Raw genomic sequence first — 20,884 nt, forward strand, 5'->3', positions numbered from 1 at the left:
GGGGTTCCTGAGGCTGCAGCTCAGGACGTGGGCTCACCTGGCAGAGGTGGCGTGTCTGGCCCCAGGAGCTCTCGTGTGCCCGGCTTCCCCTCCACCTGCCCCGCCATGGGTCATGCAGAGCCAACAGCCTTCCTAGTGCTGGTTCTTGATTCTCTCCATCCCTTCTCCCCAGCACTGGGTGGCAGTGGTGCTTGGTCTCCAGAGGTCTGGGTGCTACCCCCGGAAGGCTTGCCTGTAGGGGCACTTCCTCTCCCCTGCCCGCAGGCCCCCAACAGATGAGAGAGGCTCCCCACAGGGAGGCTTGTGTCTGCCTGGTGCTACCTTGGTCCTGCCCTGTGCATCCACCTCCCAGAGTGACTTCTGGGTGACACTCTGATAGTGCAGCCATAAAACCTTATAAAAGGCTTTGCTAAAGTAAATAAGTCACTCCTTGCTATTCCTAAGCCAGTGTTTTGTGTGTCTGCTATCTGGGTTTGTGCTCTTTAAATCACAGTTTATCTAACACCGGGCAATTAAGAATACCACAAGGCTTAAAAAACAATCAGGTTATCAGAGTGTGAAATTATTCCGTTTGGCAACTGAGACGAACCTGAACAGCTGCCTGGAATGGAGGGTTCCTCGTGTTGTCTCTTGACTGCGGTGCCTCTGGCTCCAGGGGGAGGTGACCCTGAGGAGAGGGTGGCAGTGACGCAGAGTCCCGGGCCTGCCAGCGTGCTCAGCAGCCAGCGCCCGCCATCCCTTCTCCAGCAGCGGGTGGGGGTGCCATGCACACCCTCACCTGGCATCTCACAGCATGGACCTCTTCGGGCCTGGTTTGCAGGTGTCTGTGTGTCTGGCAGGCACGGTGGTGTGAATCCTGTGGCCTGAGGGCCCTGGTGCTGCCCAGAGCCCATCTTCTCGGTGTTCACTGGGGTTGCTGCTGGAGGCCAGGCGGGGCAGGATGATCCAGCAGGTGTTTCAGTGAGGAGCTGAAACTGCATAACTGTCCCTCATCAAAGTTGCAATTTAATTTTGTGTCAGGTTTAGTTTCATCTCCTTGTATTTGACCCTAATTTTACGGAGTTGGAAGATCTTTCCCTGCGTGTGAATTTTTTAAGAAACAATTTGAGACAGGCGCGGTGGCTCATGCCTACAATCCCAGCACTGGGAGGCTGAGGCAGGTGGATCATGAGGTCAGGGGTTTGAGACCACCCTGACCAACACAGTGAAACTCCATCTGTACTAAAAATACAAAAATCAGCCGGCTGTGGTGGTGGGCGCCTGTAATCCCAGCTACTCAGGAGGCTGAGGCAGGAGAATCGCTTGAACCCGGGAGGTGGAGCTCGCAGTGAGTCGAGATGGCGCCACTGCACTCCAACCTGGGCGACAGAACGAGACTCCGTCTCAAAAAAAAAAAACATTTGAAACAATTTGGTCAGACCTGTGAAGGGGCGGCTTCAAGTTAGTTAATGATCTGGGGTAATTTCCAGATCGGCCGAGGCCCTGCTCCTCGGGCCTTCTCTAGGGAGCACTAGGGCTGCGGGTCAGGGATGAAGCTGATGGCCCTGAAGCCGTTCCCCTGCCCCAGAACAGCATCCTGCAGCCACTCACTCTGGGTTCACGTCCTTCTTCCGGAACAGGCTGTTTTGGAGTCAGCGGAAGATCACCAAGGCCAGGGAGTGGTTCCACCGCACTGTGAAGATTGACTCGGACCTGGGGGATGCCTGGGCCTTCTTCTATAAGTTTGAGCTGCAGCATGGCACTGAGGTGAGGCCCCTCGACAGACTGCCGCTCAGTGCCTTCTGGGACTGTGGTGGGGAGTTCCGCCAGCCCTGGGGGCTCTAGGAGGTGGCCACGGCCCGCGTGACTCTGCCTGGGGTCGGGAGGATGGACCGGGTGTGTGGGGTACAGAATCCTCGACACCTCCCCACAAGGCAGTCTCTGCCTCCACATCCGTTTTCTGGTTATAGCCTCACAGCTCCACATCCTGGAATTTAGGCGCCCTGTCCATTAGAGTAGCCTGTCTGCTGGCGTATTTTAATGAGTTATTTGCTGGCTGGGGCCTGGGCTCACTTTAGGAGTGGGAATGGAGTTGGCCTTTTTCTTGGGCCTGGAGCCTGGGTGTGGCTTTCTAGGAGAGCCTGGACAGCAGCCCCTCGGCTCCCACCCGCGCCCCTAGAGCCAAGCGTTATCAGAGCTGTGCTGGAGGCAGTCAGGCTGTCCTGGTCCTCCCTGGAAAGTGTTGCCAGCCCACGTGAACCCTAACTCCTTGTTTGGAGAAGGCAGACGTGAGCACTTGTGTGAGGCACAGACATGGGGAGCCTGGCTCAGTTCGTCATCTGTGTGCTGAGGCTGGTGGGGTCCATGCTCCTCAGGAGGTGGGACTCCTTTGAGGAACACACCGGAAAGAGCCTTGCCTTCCGGTGCAGGGCCTGTGCCCTCTCGCCTGCCAGTTGGGGTTGGTGCTGCCAGAGCCAGGTCTGCAGGGGGCAGGCGAGAAGCAGGGGAGGTCCGGGGAGTAGCGTGGGAGGACCCCCTGCCTGACGTGCCCTGTGGTCCCCCCAGGAGCAGCAGGAGGAGGTGAGGAAGCGATGTGAGAGTGCAGAGCCTCGGCATGGGGAGCTGTGGTGTGCCGTGTCCAAGGACATCGCCAACTGGCAGAAGAAGATCGGGGACATCCTTAGGCTGGTGGCCGGCCGCATCAAGAACACCTTCTGATTGACCGGTCGCCGTGGCCGGTCTCCGTGGGGCAGGGTTGGGCCGCACGTGGAAGGGCTCTGAGCTGTGTCCTCCTTCATTAAAAGTTTTTATGTCTCGTGTCAGAACAGGTAGCCTGCTGGTTTTCTCTGGGGCCCTTCCCTGGCTCCTGCTTCTGCTGCCCCAGTCTGGCCTGTCCTGGCCTGTCCCACGCTGTCCTGGGGTGGCTGTGATCGCCCTTGCTTGGACAGAAGCCTCTTGCAGACAGCCGGTGTCTCACAGAGAAGGCACTGTGGAGGTGCCCGGGTTCCCCAAGACTGTGGAGAAGGTGGTGGGGGTGCAGATGTTCTGGCCGAAAGCCTTGTGTGAGGACAGCTGGAGACAGTGGGGACCGAGCTGCATGCAGGAGCCTGGCAGCTGCCTGCAAGGGTCTTGGTCAGGGGACAGCTGGGGCCTCCCTGGGGTCTGAGTGCAAACAGGAGAACTCAGCTCTGCGCAGGGCCTCTCCACACAGCCTGCCGAGCCCCTCAGGCATGTGCTGAGTGACAGTGTCACCAGTAAGAGGTGTTCTTTCTTTTGGAGGTGAGTTTATTTATTTATTTATTTTTGAGACAGAGTCTCACTCTGTCACCCAGGCTGGAGTGCAGTGGCACGATCTCGGCTCACTGCAACCTCTGCCTCCTGGGTTCAAGCAATTCTCCTGTCTCAGCCTCCCGAGTAGCTGGGACTACAGGCGCCCGCTGCCAAACTCCTGACCTCAGGTGATCCGTCTGCCTCAGCTTCCCAAAGTGCTGGGATTACAGGCGTGAGCCACCGCACCCGGCCGTGAGTTTATCTTTGCTAATTTATCATTCGCAGTTTAACCCTAAAGCCCTTGTAATGGTTCTCATCTCTAGGTTGAACGCTGATCACCTGAGACTTGGCTTTTTTTCAGCCTTAGCTGTGTAAGGCTAAAGGACGTCCTCAGGCCTGGGATCATGTGTGTGCATTCAGTTGGGAGCCAGCTGGTTCTTGTGTAGGCTGGGGCTAGAGACATCTGGCTGGAGGTCATGGCTGGCCCAGAGGGTGTGGGTGGACAGTCGTTGAGGCCTGCCAGGGAGGAGGAGGGCGCTGTCACATGGGCTGAGAAGGCTGCTGGAGAGCAGCTGTCCCTGGATGTTCCTTGTGAGAGGGGAACCCTGGAGAGTCCCAGGCTGTCTTGTGGTACCAATGGCAGGGCCTGTGGTGGTGGTCAGTCACTGACCCACAGCTCTGCCCACCTGCACATGGGGGCCTGTGCTAGTCCTTGTGGTCTGCCTGCCCTGTTTCTGACGAGTGAGAACGGCTGGGGTGGGAGAACCCTGTCTGCACGTGGGGCGGTCCTGGTAGACCAGATTGTGGGTGTGGGTCCCCCTTCCCTGTGGTTCTGGGGACCTTGAGGACATGGTCAATCCCGGGCAAGAGAACTGCCACCCCTGTGTGGGGTCAGCCGCAGGAACTACGGGTTGGTCTCTGCTGGGCAGGCAACCTGGGGTCCAGCTCAAATCGTTGGAATGTGGAAGTCCTTCCTCTCGCCCCGTCCTGAGGAGCAGCTGCAGGAGCTTCATGAGTGTTTTCACTGGAACTTGTGGAGGAGTTTCCTTTGATCTCTCGTGGAGAGATGGAAGCATGGGGGAGCTTTCAACATTTATTCTGAAGATGAAGAGAGTCCTGCAGCTTTTTGGAGTTTGTGAAGCCAGCCCGGCCCTGTACAGAGGTGGAAACCGAGGCCTAGGAAGTTTGTAAGCCAGCCCGGCCCTGTACAGAGGTGGAAACCGAGGCCTAGGAAGTTTGTAAAGTCAGCCCGGCCCTGTGCAGATGTGGAAACCGAGGCCTAGGAAGGAAGCACTTCTCTGACCTCGGAGCTGAACATGGCCAGTGCTGGGTTGGCACTGAAGGGTCACACAGAAAAGAATGTGTCAGGCCATGTTCAGGGGATACTTCCTGCAGGGCCCTTGGAAAGTTCCAGAGCGCTTACATTGTCCATGTGTGAGTGTCTCCTCTTTCTTGCCTGTGTGGGGTTTTCTCAAATGCTTTGAGTTGGCCAAACCACAGTTGTGCGCCACTTAACGGTGGGGATACGTTCTGAGAAAAACCTCGTTAGGTGATGTCGTCTTGCAAACATTTAAAGAGTGCATTTACACAAGGCTGGCAGGCACGGCCTCCTGCAACCCCAGGCTGTGTGCCCGGGTGCCAGAGCCTGGGGCTCCTGGGCTGCAGACCTGCACAGTCTGTCACAGCATTTAATCACATCCAAACACAGAAAAGGCAAAAACATAAAGATGCAGTGTTACAGTCTAGGGGACTCCTGTCACCTGTGTGGTCTGTTCTTGACTATTGTGTGAGTCACTGACTTTTCCCCCTGGGAAACTACCTTAACTTGTCTTCAACTGAAATTTTTTCAGCCTGCAAAGATGAGTTGTGCCTCAGAGGTTGCTCTTGTTCTGAGGTGTCTCTTCACCACTGCCTGTCAGGCTGCTAACCAGAGTGCCTGCCCCAGACCACAGCAGAAGCGACAGCAGCCAAGGATCGGGGGAGCCCACCCTGCTCCCGGGTATCTTTACGGCAGGCAGCAGAGTAACAGCCTCAGACTTGACCTCCCCAGCCAGAGACCCCTCAGCCCAGGAGGAGTGAGGCCGGGCCAGCAGCGGGGGCCCGGGAAGCCCCATGTCTTGGGACCTGCTGGGGCAGGGACCCCTGGATGTCAGGCTGCAGGTCCGGCAGCTGGGGAGGGGATGAGGGCCTCCCACCAGCTCTGCCCATCAGCCAGATCCCTGGGAGAGGCAGCACTTGCTGGCCACAGAGTCGGCCCCACTCTCACCTGCCTGCCTCCCCCACCAGCTGGGCCCTGCACCGCCCCAGCCCACGCGGCGCCTCACCCCTCCTGGACAGAACAGTATCTCTGGGACTGACAAGTTAATCCGAGACCCACAGTAGCCCTGGATGCCCTGGGAGAGGTGGCTGCTCAGCTCCAGGGCCAGGTTAATTGAAGTGATAGGGAGTGGAGAGAGGGAGGGGGCAGGGCTGGGATTGCGTGGCCTCTCCTTCCCTCTCTTGCTCCCTCCCTCAGCTTGGAGGAGCCAACTTCAAAAGACTCCGCCTGGCCTGCCCCTCTGCAGTCCTCCAGGCAGCCTGTCCAGGGAAGCGGTTGGCTGGTGTTGGACCTGGTGCGGCAGTGCACACCCCGTCCGAGGACCCCAGGATCATGTGCATGGCCTGCTGGCGGGAGTGAGGGAGGGCAAGACCCTGAAAGGCCCATGGTGAGCAGCTGTGGGCCTCCTCTAGGGAGGGGGCTCACTTGGGTGGAGGGGCTGGGGGCACACACAGCTCAGGAGACACTGCTTGTTCCCCTGAGCCCCACCAGGAAATCTCCGGTTGGCTCTGGTCACTGTGTCACTGTGGGTGGCAGTGGGTGCATGTGCCCTGGCTTCTGGTAGTTGGGCGAGGGGGGCTTCTGGGTGCTGGGCCACCCAGTTCTAAGCTGGGCTGAGGCTTGAGCCCGGAAGTAGTACTAACAGGCCAGGTGGGACTCCCAGGGCAGCCAGTCTGCCCCACCTGGGTGGGACACAGCAGGTGCTGGACATCCTTGCAGCTCCAGCTGGCCTGCTCAGCAGTCAGGCTCTGGTTCTCGCTATGACCTCTGACCCAGAGCAGGCAGAGGGGATGACGTGGCAATTCTGAGCCCACCAAGTTGGCTGTGGCGTGTGTGGTTGGGGGGTCAGGCTTCAGGAAGGGGCCATAGCAAGCCATCTGCTCTTCCAGCCATTGCTGCTTCGTGCTCTGAGCAGGAGCTGCCACCCCCCGCCAGGCCCCCAGCTCTATGCAAGGGTTGGGGTGCTGCTTGGTCAGGCTCCCCTGCCAGGGCTGGGAAGCCGAGTCGAGTCCTCTTATCTTGGTCGGGTTCGCATGATTAATTTCCAGCCCTAGATCTGCTGTCTGACTCCATCCTGGGGGCCCAGGGGAAGGTTTGGGGCTGGCCCCTTTTGGGTGGCTGGGAACCTGGGGGCCGTCAGCTGTCTCCTTGATGTTTGGGCTTTATCCCTGCAGGAGCAGGCCCTCCACTTTGGGTCGGGGGAGGCCTGTGGCACAGGCTGCCTGGAGGGATGGCGTGGGGCGGCTGGTACAGGCAGAGGGGCCTTTTGCAACTGTTGGTTGGGGCTGGCTGTGGTGGCTCCTTCCTCCTCTGTAGCTTCTGGGTGTCCCCCCAGCTTTCCCCTTCCAATAGGGTGTGGCTTGGAGCTCTGAGCCCCTGCCCCAGTTGGGTTGGGGGTACAAGGAGTCCCCAGTTCCCAGGTCTCTGTGAGCTAATCCAGAGGGAGTGTGGGAGGTGTGGAGTTGAATGGGCATGGCCATGAGTGAGATAGGCTGTACTGGGACAACTTCCTACTGTACCCCCAAGAGCCTGCAGACCAGCCCCACTCGAGCTGTGCGGGGCCAGGGGGGCCCTGCTCTGTGCGGTCCTGAGGGTGCTCCACCCCTTGCTGGCCCCACTCCCACGTGGACCACAGAGCCAGGCTCTCCTGCCTCTGGGCCTGCCCCCTCTGTCTCCTGCTGGGTTCTTCGGGACTCAGTGACATCGCCTCCCAGTCCACATCACTCACCCCTTTCACATCTTTGCAGGGAGCATAGAGCTGTCTGGTTTGCAGACCTATCTGTTGTCTCTCCTGATTTATCCCGCCAGGCCTGTGCCTACAGCCTTTCTTGATTGGTGACATGTCCATTTAATTCGCTCAGAGATCCCATGGGGTGGGGCAAGGGGTGGGGCTTCTACAGAAACAAAGTGCAGGTGGGCTGGCTGCTCCCTGTGCTGGGAACATCCCCCAGGCCTAACCCCAACCTGCTGTCTCCTCCAGGTACCCCCCAAGCCTGCACTCTGGGCGCTCCTGCTGGCGCTGCTGGGGACCGCGCCAAGCCGCGCCTATTCCCCGGCCTGCAGCGTCCCCGACGTGCTCCGCCACTATCGCGCCATCATCTTCGAGGATCTGCAGGCCGCCGTGAAGTGGGGCGGGGCGGGGGCCGAAAAGACCAGGCCAGGCTCCAGACACTTTCATTTCATACAGAAAAACCTGACTAGACCCGGGAGCTCGGGACGGCGGGGACGGCCTCGGGCCTCCTGTGGCGCCCAGAAGGTATGGAGGAGGCGCCCCTACCCAAGCTCGCCGGCCTGCTCCTCTCTCAGTTTCCCCCCACCCCCACCCCGCCTTCCTCCCTTCCCTCCCCAGGAGCACAGTATCCTCCTGTCCATCTCGTCCCTGGGTCGGACCCTGCGCGGGGCGGTGGCCGGGGACCGCCGCGGGGCCCTGGAGAGAGCTGCTTGGACCGTGGCTGTGCGCACGGAGGCGGTGATGCGGCGCCACTGCAGGACGCTGCGCCAGGTGTGCGTCCCTGAGTGCACCCGGGTCCAGACCTCCCTTAACCCCCACAGGGCCGCCGCGCGTCCCGGGGCTCCACGGCCCTAGGCTGAGGTCGGGCTGGGCCGCGCCTCCCTTCCGGGGCCAGGCCGGGCCGGGCGCGGGGGCCGTGCGCATTCGCTGACCGCCCTGTCCCCGACAGCGGAGCCGGCGGCCCAAGATGCGCCCTGCCCGGCGTCGCGGCGGTCGAAGGCAGCTCCTGCTGCGCGCCCTGGACGCCGTCGCCACCTGCTGGGAGAAGCTCTTCGCGCTGCGCGCCCCGGCCTCCAGGGGCTCCTAGCGCGGCCCGTCTTGGCCCTGCCTCCAGCGCCCTGCGCGGGGAGGAGAACCAGCGGGGCCTTCGGCAGAGCCTGGAGACGCGCCTCGTTTTGTCGACATGTTGGTGACCTCGGCCCCTCGCTCGACGCAGCCCGCGCTCCCCGGAGGGCCCAGGACTTGGAGAAGGGAGCGCGCCTGGCCGCCGCTGGGTCTCGGAGGAGGCCCGCCCTCCACGCGCCGAAGGCCTCAATAAACGGAGCTGGCGCTGCGGGTCCGGCACTCCCTTCGCCTGCCTCTCTGTGGGCCTAGGACCGCCCCTGGATCTGCGCTTCGGTGGCGGGGGGCGGTGGAGGGGGAATGCGGAGACCCGCACTTCCTGTGGCACCTGGACGGGGCGGAGCCGCCGCTCCCAGCCTCGGGCAGCAGAGGGCGGGCGCGGGACGCTGGGCGCGCTCCGGCTCTGTCAGCGGCTCCCGGCTGGGCGGAGGGCAGAGCGGGGGACTCCTGGGGCCCCTAAAACGTCACGTATCCGTCCTGCTCCACTTTGGACCGGGGCCGGGGGTGGAAATTGAGGGGAGGGGAAGGCTGGACTTGGTGAATTCGGAGCAAAACAACCGGATAAAGGAAACGGGCCCGAAGGGAAGCGGGAGCTGCGGGCCTTGGCTGTGAGCTTGGCCAGGCTATTTCCTGCTGCCTCCGGAGGGGTGGCCACGGCCTGGGCTCAGAGACTGCCCAGCCCCCTCTGCAGGACTGGCCAGGCTGGGGCCTGCTTTCTGGCCCCTGGAACCCTCCATTTGCTGGGGGACTGTCCCCTGGTTCCCCCATCTGATGCGCAGGTCTGGGAGTCTGTCACCGCCCCCCCCCCCCAATCTCGGCCCATGGAGGAGCAGGGGAGGTAAAGTACCTGACACCTGTTACCCTCCCCTTCCTGGAAAGGCAGCGAGCAGGCTGTGCCTCTGGCATTCTGTGGGATCAGGGGCAGCAGCAGAAGAAAGAAGCTCCCAAGCTGACCCTGACAGCCCCACACTCTGTGTTAATGTATTTAGTCTGTGCAACGGGAGCTACTGTCTCTGTTTTATAGATGGGGAAACTGAAGCACGAAGAGGCTGTGAGACTTGCCCCAAATCACAGCCAGCAGTGTAAGAGCTGGCCTCAGACCCAGGCCCAGGGCATGGGATCTGCCACACGTCCCCTACCTGGAGGCTTGGGGCCAAGCTTCCTGGACTTCAGAGCCTTGGACTCCCCTGCAGAGTAAGCACTTCTGACAGAGTCCCTGGCCATGCTCTGAGCACAAACACCTAGCAAGCGTTCCCAGCCCTAGTTCTGCATTGCCTGCTCTGTGGGGGCCAGTGGGGGCAAGTGTGGGAAGGATGAGGGGGAGATGCAGGGTGCAGGAGCCCCAGCTGGAGCCAAAGCACTTGAGGGAGGCGCTGGGACTTATCCCGAGGCAGCGGAAGGTCAAAGGTCTTTGGTGGAAGAGGGATGTTAGAGTTGGAATCTAGAAAGATCCCCATGGCTTGTGTGGAGGGCTGGTGAGGATGAAGGGGTGGAGAGAGGTCCAGGCTGCCCAGGGTCCTGGCTGGAGTACCTGGGTGGGTCTGTGGGGAGCCTTAACATGGGAAGCACTAAAGGGGGAGTGGGTCTGTTTGAGGGCCCTGAGGGAGCTGGGGAACTGTGGACGTGGCTGGGCTCAGCTGGGCGTGCTGGGGTGTGGAGCATAAGGTATGGACAGCAGAGCATGACTAGGAGGCAGCTGAGTTGGGGCCTGGAGAAAGAGTCCAGGGTTCTGGGCTGGGCTCAGGGACAGGATGGGGACAGGCCCTCCATGAAGGCTTCCACTGTCACATTGCCCCAGGGGCAGCTGACTTCTTGCGCTTGGACCTGCCCTAAGCCCTGGGCCATGGGGAGGGCACTCCTCTCCTGTCCATGCATGGCCTGGGCTGCCCCTTGGCTCCTGCCCACCCACAGTGCTCCCGTTCTGCTGTTCAGAGCAGTCAGAGGCTGGGGATGTGGGTGGGCAACAGAAACAGCTCCCTCTACCCTGACTGAGAAAGGTTCAAACAAACCACAGCCCCTTGGGGGCAGGAGGAGGAACAGAGGCCTCAGGATTTTGGGGACACATGTCTGTGCCTAGTCCTGGACCACGACCACATGGATGGGTGAGAAGTCCTGCATCCTGGCCCATGGCTCCTCTCCCTCATGCAGAATGGGAGCAAGGTGGGCTTTGGGCTTCTGGGACAAAGTTCACTTGTCTAGGGTGGGGACAGCCCAACCAGACTAGGTCTAGGGGCACGTGTGGAGCTACACGAAGAGATGGGAGCAAGGTGGGCTTTGGGCTTCCGGGACAAAGTTCACTTGTCCAGGGTGGGGACAGCCCAACCAGACTAGGTCTAGGGGCATGTGTGGAGCTACACGAAGAGATGGGAGCAAGGTGGGCTTTGGGCTTCCGGGACAAAGTTCACTTGTCCAGGGTGGGGACAGCCCAACCAGACTAGGTCTAGGGGCACGTGTGGAGCTACACGAAGAGGCCCAGAGCTACCGAGAGCTACAGAGACTAGGAGAGAAGCTGCAGGTGCCTGCTCAGACCTGAGAGGCTCAGGTCCTCTTTGGGCTCAGCACTGGGACCGTAGCTCCTCTGTAGCTCCATGAGGATAGAGGCATGTGTCCCTCAGCGTGATACACCAGCACCTGGCCCAGGCTAGCACATGAGCTGCTCAATAAATGTTTGTTAGCTGGAACTGACCAGAACCAACCCAGAGATGGAAAGAGACTCACTGGCCCCACGGCTGATAGGGACAGAGTCACTGGCCACGGAACAACTGAGGGCAGATCCCATGGACTGGCCCTGTATGTCCATAGACCAACTGGTGGTGCCTTCCCTGCAGAGGCCCAGGGCAGGTGGCCTGAGCCTGGTTCTTTGTAAAATACTGTTTCTGGGTTGGGGCTGCACACAGTACTGTCCCGTCCCACCCTCATGCCTTCTCAGGGCTTGGCTGCTCCAGGGAGGTGGGGGCTGTGCCAGGGTAACAGATGGGGCCTGCAGGGCACTGGCTGGGGTTGTGCAACTTCCCACAGCCCAGGAGCCAGGCCCCTCCATGTGCCGCACTGGGAGGAGGGGGCCGGGCAGGCTTTGAAGGGGGCCTGGGTCCCGAGGCCTCCCCAGACTGGGAGCCTTTGAAAGAACATCTGGAACTCGGGCAATTGGCTAACTAGTCTCTGGATTTGCAAAACCAAAAGTTAATCCTGACTTTGCCTCCTGTGTGTTCCCCACCCCTGCCCCCAAGCTCCTCTCTCTCCCCACCCCACCTCCACCTCTTCAGCGGTGGGGGGTGCAGCCTCTCATGGTCTCCCAAAGCACCTTCCCGCACCACCGCCACCGGCCCCCACCCCAGCCTGGGAATTTTGCTGAAGCTGACCAGAGGGAGGTGGTGGGACAGATGGATGTTGTCTGAGTACCTGCCATACCCAGGTCCTGTGAGCGGACAGGACAGACCACCACACCGTGGCTGGAGATGGCTTGGGAGGCAGTGTGAGTGGTCCTCAGAGGAAACAGCTGCGCCCAGACCTGGGAGGTGCCCGGGCTTGTGTGGGCTCTGAGCCCTGCAGGTGTGCAGGGAGGCCCCCCTGCTCCAGCTGTGGCTGACTCGGAAACAAGTCCCCCCAACTCCAGGAAACACATACTCACTGGTGGGGGGATGTCAGGTGCTGGGGCCCATTGTCTCTGCCAGTGCCTTCAGGACCCTAGGGGAGGCCCAGCGACAGCCCCCATCCTGCCCCCTCCCCAGGAAAAGACGCAGCTTCGTAAACACAGAAACAACCATCGCTCCCTCCCGGCTCTTCCCCCTCCGCATTACAATCCGGAAGAGCCAGCGGGAGGTCGCACCTGCTGGGGGAAGTGAGTCCTTGTTTTGGGGGAAATGAGGAGGTCAGGCCTCTGGGGGCAGGGCAGAGCCGCGTGCGCCGGGGAGGGGGGCAGCCCTGGGGCTGGACGCGGGTTCCCGGGTCGCCCTCCGGCCTCGCTCCCGTCGGGAAGTCCCGACACGGGCTTCCTCGCAGCCTCCCCGCCTGGCCCGGCCCGATTTTGACAGCTGCGGGCAGGGGAAGAGGCGGCCAGGGCTCCCCACCAGGTGAGCAGGCCCTGTCCTTGGGCCGCCCCGGGCGCCCCCTGCCCGGCTTGAGGCCAGGGGTCCGGGCTGCGGCCCGAGATAAGCGCCGCGCCCGCCGCCGCTTCCTGCATTTCCAGCGCCGCCGCTTCCTGTTTTCTCGCGCTGGCGGGCGGGGTCGCGGGGGACGGGGTGGGGTCGCGGGGGTTGGGACGGGTCGTGGGAGACGGGACGGGGGTCGTGGGGGATGGAACGGGTCGTGGGAGACGGGGCGGGGTCACAGTAGACGGGGCGGGGGTCAGGGTGACGGGACAGGGGTCGTGGGAGAGGGAGCAGGGTCGGGGAGGACGGGGTGGGGTCCCGGGGAACAGGAGTTGCGGGAGCGGGAGCGGGAGCAGGAGTTGCGGGAGTGGGAGCGGGAGCAGGCCAGAGGAGTCTCAGTAAGAATGAACCTGGCCGCCAGCGGTGGCTCACGCCTGTCATCCCAGCACTGTGGGAGGCCGAGGCGGGTGGATCACTTGAGATCAGGAGTTCGAGACCAGCCTGGCCAACATGGTGAAACCCCGTCTCTACTTAATACAAACATTAGCCGGGCGTGGTGGTGCGCGCCTGTGGTCCTAGCTCCTCGGGAGGCTGAGGCAGGAGAATCACTTGAACCCGGGAGGCGGAGCTTGCAGTGAGCCGGGATTGCACCACTGCACTCCAGCTTGGGCGACAGAGCGAGACTCCGTCTCAAAAAAAAAAAAAAAATGAACCTAGGTGAGACCCTGCTCCTTCTGCACGCCTGGAGCTGGCTCCTCGGGCTCCCTACCTGGCCTGGGGCAGAAGTGGTGGGTGGGCTGGATGGAGGGTTGAGCCAGTCCCTGTAGGGCCTTAGTTTTGAGGGGGCCTGTTTGGGACTGGAGGTTTGCAGCTCTGGACCCCCCTTTCTAGGGCAGCTGTTCTAGCATGGGTTCCAGGTACTTAGCATATTGTTCAGACTTTGTTATTAGAGATACGCATTTTTGTAATTTTAATAAAAACACATCTACACAAAACATTGTACACAAATGTTCATAGCAACATTATTCATTATTCATTATCATTATCAATAACATTATCATTATTCATGATAGCCGAAAAGTAAAAACCATCAGTGTCCATCAGTTGCTGAATAAATAAAATGTGGTACAGTCATACAAGGAGGGGATGTTACTCAGCCACAAACGGAATGGAACGCTGACAGGCCACAGCATGGGCGAACCTCGAAAATGTGCAGAGTGAACCAAGCCAGACACGAAAGGCCACGTATAGTATATTATCCCACTTACAAGAAATGTCCAGGCCAGACACTGCAAATCCAGAGACCAAAAGCAGTTTAGTGTTTATCAGGGGCAGGGAGCAGGAAAGAATAGGGAGTAATGGGTTTCTCTTGAGGGTAATGAAAAGCTCTAAAATTAAAGATGGGTGTGGGGGTGCATGCCTGCAGTTCCAGCGAGGCAGGGAGGATCACTTTTCGAGGCTGCAGGTGCTGAGATCGTTTCTGTGAATAGCCCCTGCACTCCAGCAGCCTGGGCAACATAGCAAGACCCCGTCTCTAAAAAATAAATAAATAAATAAAGGCCAGGTGTAGTAGCTCATGTCTATAACTCCAGCACTTTGGGAGGCCAAGTGTTCAAGACCAGCCTGAGAAACACAGGAGTCTCTACAGCAAACCAACAAGGAGCATAGCTCCGAGGTAGAGCATTTGACCGCAACAGACGGAATGCTCTAAAATAAGACAGTGGAGATGGTTTCCAGCCTTGTGACTACAACAAAACCATTCCGTTGTATACTTAATATACTTAAATTTCATGTAGGTTTTGTAGAAGGTTTTCTGGGGTGCTTTTCCTGCTGAGAGGTGGGGGCGGAGTGGTGGGGGGCTCAGGTCTTCACATGTGCCCTCCTTGCCTGCCCCAGCAGGACCTTGCTGGGGTCAAGTGTGCTCTTCGTCTGGTGTGTGGCTGGGTGTGTGTGTGTGTGTCTGTGCTGGTGTTCCTAAGGGTGTGTAAAGTGTTGACTGTATCTGCTGGGAGAGAGGTGCACCATAGCTGCTCTTAGCCCCCATTTTCTCTGACTCTGCCCCTGGGCTGCCTGCTGGGGAGAGTTCAACACCTCACTCAGCTCACTCTAGGGACAAGCTGGGTCCTGGGCATGGGAGACGGGAGGGGAGCCGCGGCCAGTGCCAGGCAGGGCTGCTAGAACTTCTCGCCAGGAGCTAAGGCCTGACTCAGCAGGAGGAGGGTGGAGACTTCCCTTGGAGCCTCAGGGAAGAAGGCAGACAGGGCCAGGAGCGGGAGGGGTGTGCAGCTGGTGCCAGGGCTGGAGCACCCAGGCCCTGGGGCGGTGGTCCTGCCTAGGAGGGCTGTTCAGCCTTTGGCGGGTAGAGGGGAGATCCCTGGGCTGGGCCCTGGAAGAGGCTCCGTAAGGAGACCCCACCCACCGCTGCCGAGGAGCCGCTATTGGAACCAGGTGCCCTCAGTGGAAGCCCCTCTTTCATGTCCCCTTCTGATCCTTCTCCTGGGCATTTCCAGCCTCTGGGCTGGGACTTGCTTCAGCTCGGGCCCCTCACTAGCCCCCCACCCTGGCACTTGGGGGAGGGACTTCTCACAGGTACCCACTGTGTCCCGTCCTAACACAGACCATGAGGCTGTGTTGCCACCCAAGGTATCTTCCAAGCTCTCCACCCCATTGGCCTAGAGGGGGGTGCAATGGGGGTGAGGAGTCCAGAATAGGGGATGCGTGCTGGCCGTGAGACTGCCACTGTGGCCTCCACCAGGCTGTCTGTTTGTGTCTGTGGGAGTTGCTGGGGAAGGCGTGGCTGGGGAGATGCCCAGCCCAAACAGGGAGGCACTGGAGGCCGGGGGCAGGGGCTGTTCACATGAATTTAGGCAGCAGGACAGGCTGGATCTGTTGTCTCTCCTGCCCTGGTTGGGGGTTGGGGGAGGGGCAGGTGGTCTCATGCCTGGGTCACCCTCTGGCTGAGGTCCTCATGGAAGGGGGTGCATCTTGGGCCTGCTGACCCCAGGGCTCCAGGGGGTGGGCCAGAGCAGGAGTTGGTGGCCATGAGAGCTCGGTGTGGCTTGCACTCTTGCCGGTGTGAGCATTTATCTCATGGTATGATCCCAGGAAGAGTCCACGTTGGTGCCTCAGAGACCCCCTCTCCCCCTCCCACCGAAAGACAGATGTGGCTTGTGTCCCTTTGGGTCTCACCGTCTCTGCCTCCCTGCTGTGTGCTGGCAGACTGCTTGGAAGACATGGGCGATGACCTCGGTGTCCTGTGGGCTGTGTCTGCCTGCCTGGTGCATCTCCGTCTACCTCCGAGCCTGTCTCCTGCCCTCTTCAGTGTGTCTGTTTCTGTCCCCTCTGTGTGTCTCTCTCTGTCCCTTTGTCTTTGAGTTCTGTGTGCTCTGCTGCCGATGGGGTGGGGAAGGGGCACCAGGTGCAGCCCCTACTGGGGGCCCATCTGAGGGGTGGCACTCGTGCTGATTAACACAGAGGTGACATGCCTTGCTCAAGGGGAGGGTACCTGTAAAATAGCCCCATCCCACCTCTCCACACACACACACTCAGGCAGCAGGCACACGTCCATCCTGCCCCAGGCTTGCTGCACATCCATGTGCCACACACACTGTCACCTGCATGAAGGGCCACACTGGGAGTCTCATTCACACACATGCAGAACCACAGACACACTCTCAGAGGCATGTGCTCCCCCATACCTGGGAGGCTGAGCCGTGAGTGAGTTTCCACACCAGGGCGGTCAAGGTTCAGCTCTCCCCACCGACTCCCCACCTATGCAGAGGGGGTGCTGGGGCAGGATACGCCCTTCCCCCAGGAGGGAGGTGCATGCCCCTCCTCTTGGCTTATACCTGCCAGGCCCTAGGGAGTGTGTCTGTGTCTGGGTGTTCACTTCTGGGGGTGATTACTCCAACCTTCCCTGAACACGTGGCTTCGAGGTGAAGAGGACCAAGAGGTCAGCATGGAAAGACGGTGTCCAGGCCTGGCGCTGGGCTCATGCCTGTAATCCTAGCACTTTGGGAGGCCAAGGCGGGCGGTCAGGAGATCGAGACCATCCTGGCTAACACGGTGAAACCCCGTCTCTACTAAAAATACAAATTAGCCACGCATGGTGGTGGGCGCCTGTGGTCCTAGCTACTCAGGAGGCTGAGCAGAATGGCGTGAACCTGGGAGGCGGAGCTTGCAGTGAGCCGAGATTGCTCCGCTGCACTCCAGCCTGGGTGACAGAGCGAGACTCCGTCTCAAAAAAAAAGAAAGAAAGAAAAAGAAAGAGGGTGTCCAGTCCTCCTGGGGGCTAGTGAGATAACGGCTCCAGAGTTGGGGGTCTTGGAATGTGAAGCCTGGGCTCTCCTGCCTTGGCCATTGGCCCTGTCTCTGGGCAGAGCTGGACCCGGGTGGGGGGAGCGCTGTGGGTGTAGCATGGTGCTGTCCTCCCTGGGGTGAGTTAGAACAGCTGATGGAGACCCTGGAATCTGTGTCTGCACGTGGGCTGCTAACCTGCCAGCCTCCCGCAGGAAGGGGGCCGTACTGGGCAGTCCTTGGGCATGGAAGTTTTAAGGCGGAGGCAAGGGCGATGAAACCCTGCCGGGGGTGTGACGGGATTGCTGGTATAGTCTGACCTCCGATAGGCTTAACATGGGGGTGGGACAGGAGGGGAGAGTGGAGGGCTGGGGGGAGTGGGGACCCCATACCTGCTACCCACGCTCTCTGGCATGTGTCACGGAAGGATGAAGGAGTGCTATGGGGTTCAAGCTAGGAGTCAGGCTCCCTGGGGGCGATTCGGAGGGAAGGGGTGTCCAGGGCTATTGGGGAACTGCTTTTCCCTCCCTGCAAACCCCACAGATGTCAGTGTGCAGAGGAAAGGCCCGAGGATTTACTGTAGCCTCTCCGCCCGGGGACCCAGCTCCAGGCTCCTCCTTTACAGCAAGCATACATCTGTATTCCTCACATTGCAAAAGCCTTTGCCACAGTGACGCTTCTGATCACTGAAACTTCTTGGAAGAAAAGTTTAAGAGTTTAATTAAAAATTAAATATATTGTATTAGGTATATTTTTTAAAAGGGCAAAGTAAAAAATATTAATACAATCTGGTTGTAGAAAATACACTGCAAGAAAAGGAACAGGTGCTTCAAAAATGTAACCCTGGCAACTCTGCCAACAGGTCCTGGGCTCGGGCTTCCTGGAAAAGCCCCGGGACACGTGGGAACTCCAGGCACCCTCGCAGGGGCCCCCCGAGGGCAGGTGGCCCAGAAGCCCAGGAAGGGTGGTCTGGGAGGCGGAACGGGCGCAAGGCCGAGCATCACTGGCTCCTAGGGGGCTGTGACATGGAGCCAAACATACACGCGTATGAGAGAGCAGAGCGGCAGCGACGCGGTCGGATCGGTCGCGGGGGCTGCGGGAGGAAGCGCTGCAGGGATCCGGGCGGCGCGGGCGGCCTAGCCGGAGATGCACGCGCTGTAATAGACCGCGCTGCTGGCGTCCGACAGCGCGGAGATCAGGCTGCTCTCCTCGGGGCAGGACATGGCGCGCGGGCCCAGTTTGGCCAGTGCCACGTGGTACGGGAGCCCGGGGGCGTCGGGCCGAGTCCGGCTGCAGTTGAGGTACTGGTCGAACTCGGTGAGGTCCACGTCGGCCCACAGATCGGCGGCGGGCCCCAGCGGCTCGGCGCTCTCCAGCGGCGGGGCCTCGGGCGGCGGCGACAGCGGGCCGGGGTACGGGCCGGGCGTGCCCAGGGTGCCGTAGTACAGGCCAGCGAGCGGCGCCGCGGGGGGCGCGGTCCTGAGCGCCTCCGCCAGGGGAGCCCCGTAGCAACCGCCGGGGTCCCGGGACAACTCGGTGGGCGCGTAGGGCGCGCGAAAGGCCCGCAGCGCGCAGTCCTCGGGCGCCGCGGGCGGTGGGAAGAAGGCAGCCTCGCCGGGCTCCAGGCCGTCCAGAGGCGAGCGCTCGGGCGTGGGCAGCCCCAGGCCGTCGAACTCGGCGCCCAGCGGGGGCAGCTCGCGGAAGGCGCGAGCCGAACCAGGCGCCGCGGGGAAAGGCTCGGGCGGTGGCTGCGGGGGCGCTAATCCCGGGAGCAGGAGGCCGGGCTCCAGCCGCCGGGCCTTGCGCGCCTGCTTCTTGCGGCGCGGCCGGTACTTGTAGTTGGGGTGGTCGCGCAAGTGCTGCACGCGCAGCCGTTCGGCTTCCTCCACGAAGGGCCGCTTCTCCGCCGCGTTCAGCTCCTTCCACGCTTTGCCTGCGGGCCGCGGGCGCCAGTGAGTGGAACGCCGTCGGGCGGGTGGGCGCCGAGCCCTCCGTGCGCCTGGGACGCCCCGCGAAGGTTTGGCGCAGTCCCCGTACGCCGCGGCCCGGGACCCCCGCCCCGGCCCGAGACCCCCGCCCCGCCCGCCCCACCCCGGCCCGGGACCCCCGCCCCGCCCGCCCCACCCCGGCCCGAGACCCCCGCCCCGCCCGCCCCACCCCGGCCCGGGACCCCCGCCCCGCCCGCCCCACCCCGGCCCGAGACCCCCGCCCCGCCCGCCCCACCCCGGCCCGAGACCCCCGCCCCGCCCGCCCCACCCCGGCCCGGGACCCCCGCCCCGCCCGCCCCACCCCGGCCCGAGACCCCCGCCCGCTCCCCCTTCTCTGCCGCCCTCCCGCCGCTCACCCAGCATCTTGCTGAGCACCGCGTTGTGCAGGTCCGGGTTCTGCTGAGCCAGCCGCTTGCGCTCGTCCTTTGCCCACACCATGAAGGCGTTCATGGGCCGCCGGATGCGCGACTCGTCTGCCGCCTGGCGTTCCCCGCGGCCGGCCGGGCTGAGGCCATAGCGCCCCGGCTCGGGGCTGCGCGGCGGACTGCGCTGCGGGCTGGGCGGCGAGGCGGGCGCGGCGGGCGCGGCGAGGGCGGCGGGGACGGCGGCGAGGCCGCGCGTGTCAGCGGCGGCCCCGTGTCCCGGGGCCCATGCACAGTCGCGGCGGGCGGGCGGGTCGTCCTGTGCGCCGTAGCCGGGCGGCGATCTCTGCATTCCAGCTGGGCGCGGCCTGGGCGGAACGGAGCGCGGGAGCGCGGCGGGCGGGCGGGCGGCGGGCACTGCGGAGCCGGGCGCAAGGGCGGGCCAGGCCGGGAGCGGGGATGGCAGTGGGGACGGCGGTGGCCTCGGGCCGGGCGGGCGCCCAGATATAGCGGGTCAGGGCCAATCGGCGGCGGGGCGGGCGGGCCGGGGCGGGTCGGGGCCGCCTCCTCCCCGGGGGCTCCCTTTCTTCTCAGGCCGGGCGGGATTCCGCTGAGGCCTCCCCCGCGCACAGCCCCCCCCACCTCCCCCGCGACATCTCAGAAGGAGAGACCCCCGGGTGGGAAAGAAAGGGCTGCTGATGAGGGCCGGTGCTGCCAGACTTTCGGAGGCGAGCTGCCACCCACCCACGGAGTCGGACCCCCGGGCAGTAACTGGGGGAGGGCGGCAGTGTCCCGCTGGTTGCCGTTCCCCGCACCCCCCCAGGAGGCTCCACGGGGAGGAGAGGGCCCTTTTTCACACCAAGTTCTGGGGAGGCTGCCTTCCCAACAGCCGGTAAGTCCTTCCTGGAGTGCAGCGCCTTCAGAAAAGGCCCCGTCTTTGGGGAGGCGCTCTGAGTCCCCAGGGGCGCCCATGCTGGAAACTCCACACCCATGTGTAACCGTCAGCACCAGGGACTTTGAGTGCCTTTATGGGACACGGTGGTCGTCGTGTTTCTGTCCTCACTCCCAAACCAACTCTGGCACAAGGCAAAGCTGACACAGGGAGGGAGAGAGCAGAGGCCCTGGGCGGAGCCCACAAAGAGAAGGGGGAGCAGGGACGCAGAGGCTGTAGCGTCCTTCCTGCCCCCCCAGGGCCCCTGGGGAAGGGGCTGGGACCCGCAGTGGCTGGCTGGCTCCCCTGCCCAGCCCAGGCCACCGCTGCAGCAAGAGGCAGGGCCGACCTGGGTCCTTCCCGCTGGCCCCTCCCTGGACCCTCTGACCTGGGGTGGGGCGGGTTCCAGAGGAGCGTCCAGCTTCCTGAATTTTCACTGTCCCCTTCCCACCCCATCAGGAGGGGATCTGGGCTCCAGAGCTGAGGGCTCCCTCTGGAGGTCCTCCCCTCCCACTGCCAGGCATGGTTCTACTGGAGAAGGGTTGGATGTCCCCAGCAGCCCTCCAGGCAGGGTCAGAATCTCCCCCACCTCGCGGCACATCTCCTCATAGCCTGGAGGCTCCCCAGCTCCCCACTACACACTGTGCCGGGAGCCCCATGGGTAGCGGCCACAGGTCTTGTGACCCTGAGCCTGTGTGGCCAGAAGCTCTTGGTTCTCTGTCCCTGCCAGCCTCGCTAGGCCACATCCAGCCTGTGTTATGAATGGGGTGGGCCCCACGTGGGCCTTGCAGTGCCCCTT

The 20,884-nt window shown here is 62.1% G+C and overlaps 3 protein-coding genes across 6 annotated transcripts in view; 2 read left to right on the plus strand and 1 right to left on the minus strand.

Moving 5' to 3' along the window:
* PRPF6 (pre-mRNA processing factor 6) overlaps nucleotides 1-2,804 on the plus strand; it is a 50,748-nt gene extending 47,944 nt beyond the window's left edge. For both annotated transcript variants that reach the window (XM_063659042.1, XM_054466788.1), the window contains 2 exons: nucleotides 1,620-1,746; nucleotides 2,545-2,804. In XM_063659042.1, the coding sequence (XP_063515112.1) occupies nucleotides 1,620-1,746; nucleotides 2,545-2,697 (280 nt within the window). In that variant the 3' untranslated portion in view covers nucleotides 2,698-2,804. The remainder of the gene's footprint in view (nucleotides 1-1,619; nucleotides 1,747-2,544) is intronic.
* A 2,180-nt stretch (nucleotides 2,805-4,984) lies between these two features.
* C21H20orf204 (chromosome 21 C20orf204 homolog) lies at nucleotides 4,985-8,642 on the plus strand. 3 transcript variants are annotated; one of them, XM_054467677.1, is made up of 6 exons: nucleotides 4,985-5,409; nucleotides 5,536-5,675; nucleotides 5,765-5,954; nucleotides 7,548-7,823; nucleotides 7,917-8,069; nucleotides 8,248-8,493. In XM_054467677.1, the coding sequence occupies exons 2-6, from the start codon at nucleotides 5,638-5,640 to the stop codon at nucleotides 8,383-8,385; spliced, it is 795 nt and encodes a 264-aa protein (XP_054323652.1). In that variant the 5' UTR covers nucleotides 4,985-5,409; nucleotides 5,536-5,637; the 3' UTR covers nucleotides 8,386-8,493. The 3 variants fall into 3 exon arrangements, with proteins under 3 accessions (XP_054323652.1, XP_054323651.1, XP_054323653.1); XM_054467676.1 differs by having other exon boundaries at nucleotides 4,985-5,675; nucleotides 8,248-8,642; XM_054467678.1 differs by lacking the exon at nucleotides 4,985-5,409 and having other exon boundaries at nucleotides 5,643-5,675; nucleotides 5,814-5,954.
* An 8,864-nt stretch (nucleotides 8,643-17,506) lies between these two features.
* On the minus strand, nucleotides 17,507-19,633 carry SOX18 (SRY-box transcription factor 18). Its single transcript, XM_054467643.1, has 2 exons — nucleotides 19,149-19,633; nucleotides 17,507-18,737 (listed from the first exon to the last, which is right to left on the minus strand). Exons 1-2 carry the CDS (start codon nucleotides 19,504-19,506, stop codon nucleotides 17,941-17,943), a joined length of 1,155 nt encoding a protein of 384 aa, XP_054323618.1. The 5' UTR covers nucleotides 19,507-19,633; the 3' UTR covers nucleotides 17,507-17,940.
* Nucleotides 19,634-20,884: the final 1,251 nt, after the last annotated feature.

This window comes from Pongo pygmaeus, chromosome 21, assembly GCF_028885625.2.
Source record: "Pongo pygmaeus isolate AG05252 chromosome 21, NHGRI_mPonPyg2-v2.0_pri, whole genome shotgun sequence".
Lineage (NCBI taxonomy): Eukaryota > Metazoa > Chordata > Mammalia > Primates > Hominidae > Pongo > Pongo pygmaeus.

Excerpts from the sequence above, each read along its gene's own strand:
- C21H20orf204 (XM_054467676.1), top strand. The coding sequence starts at position 5,638 with ATGCCCTGGGAGAGGTGGCTGCTCAGCTCCAGGGCCAG. Across the intron at positions 5,955-7,547 it reads AAGACCCTGAAAGGCCCATG|GTACCCCCCAAGCCTGCACT; the intron begins GTGAGCAGCTGT and ends TGTCTCCTCCAG. Across the intron at positions 7,824-7,916 it reads CCTCCTGTGGCGCCCAGAAG|GAGCACAGTATCCTCCTGTC; the intron begins GTATGGAGGAGG and ends TTCCCTCCCCAG.
- SOX18 (XM_054467643.1), bottom strand. The coding sequence starts at position 19,506 with ATGCAGAGATCGCCGCCCGGCTACGGCGCACAGGACGACCCGCCCGCC. Across the intron at positions 18,738-19,148 it reads GGTGCTCAGCAAGATGCTGG|GCAAAGCGTGGAAGGAGCTG; the intron begins GTGAGCGGCGGG and ends CGCGGCCCGCAG.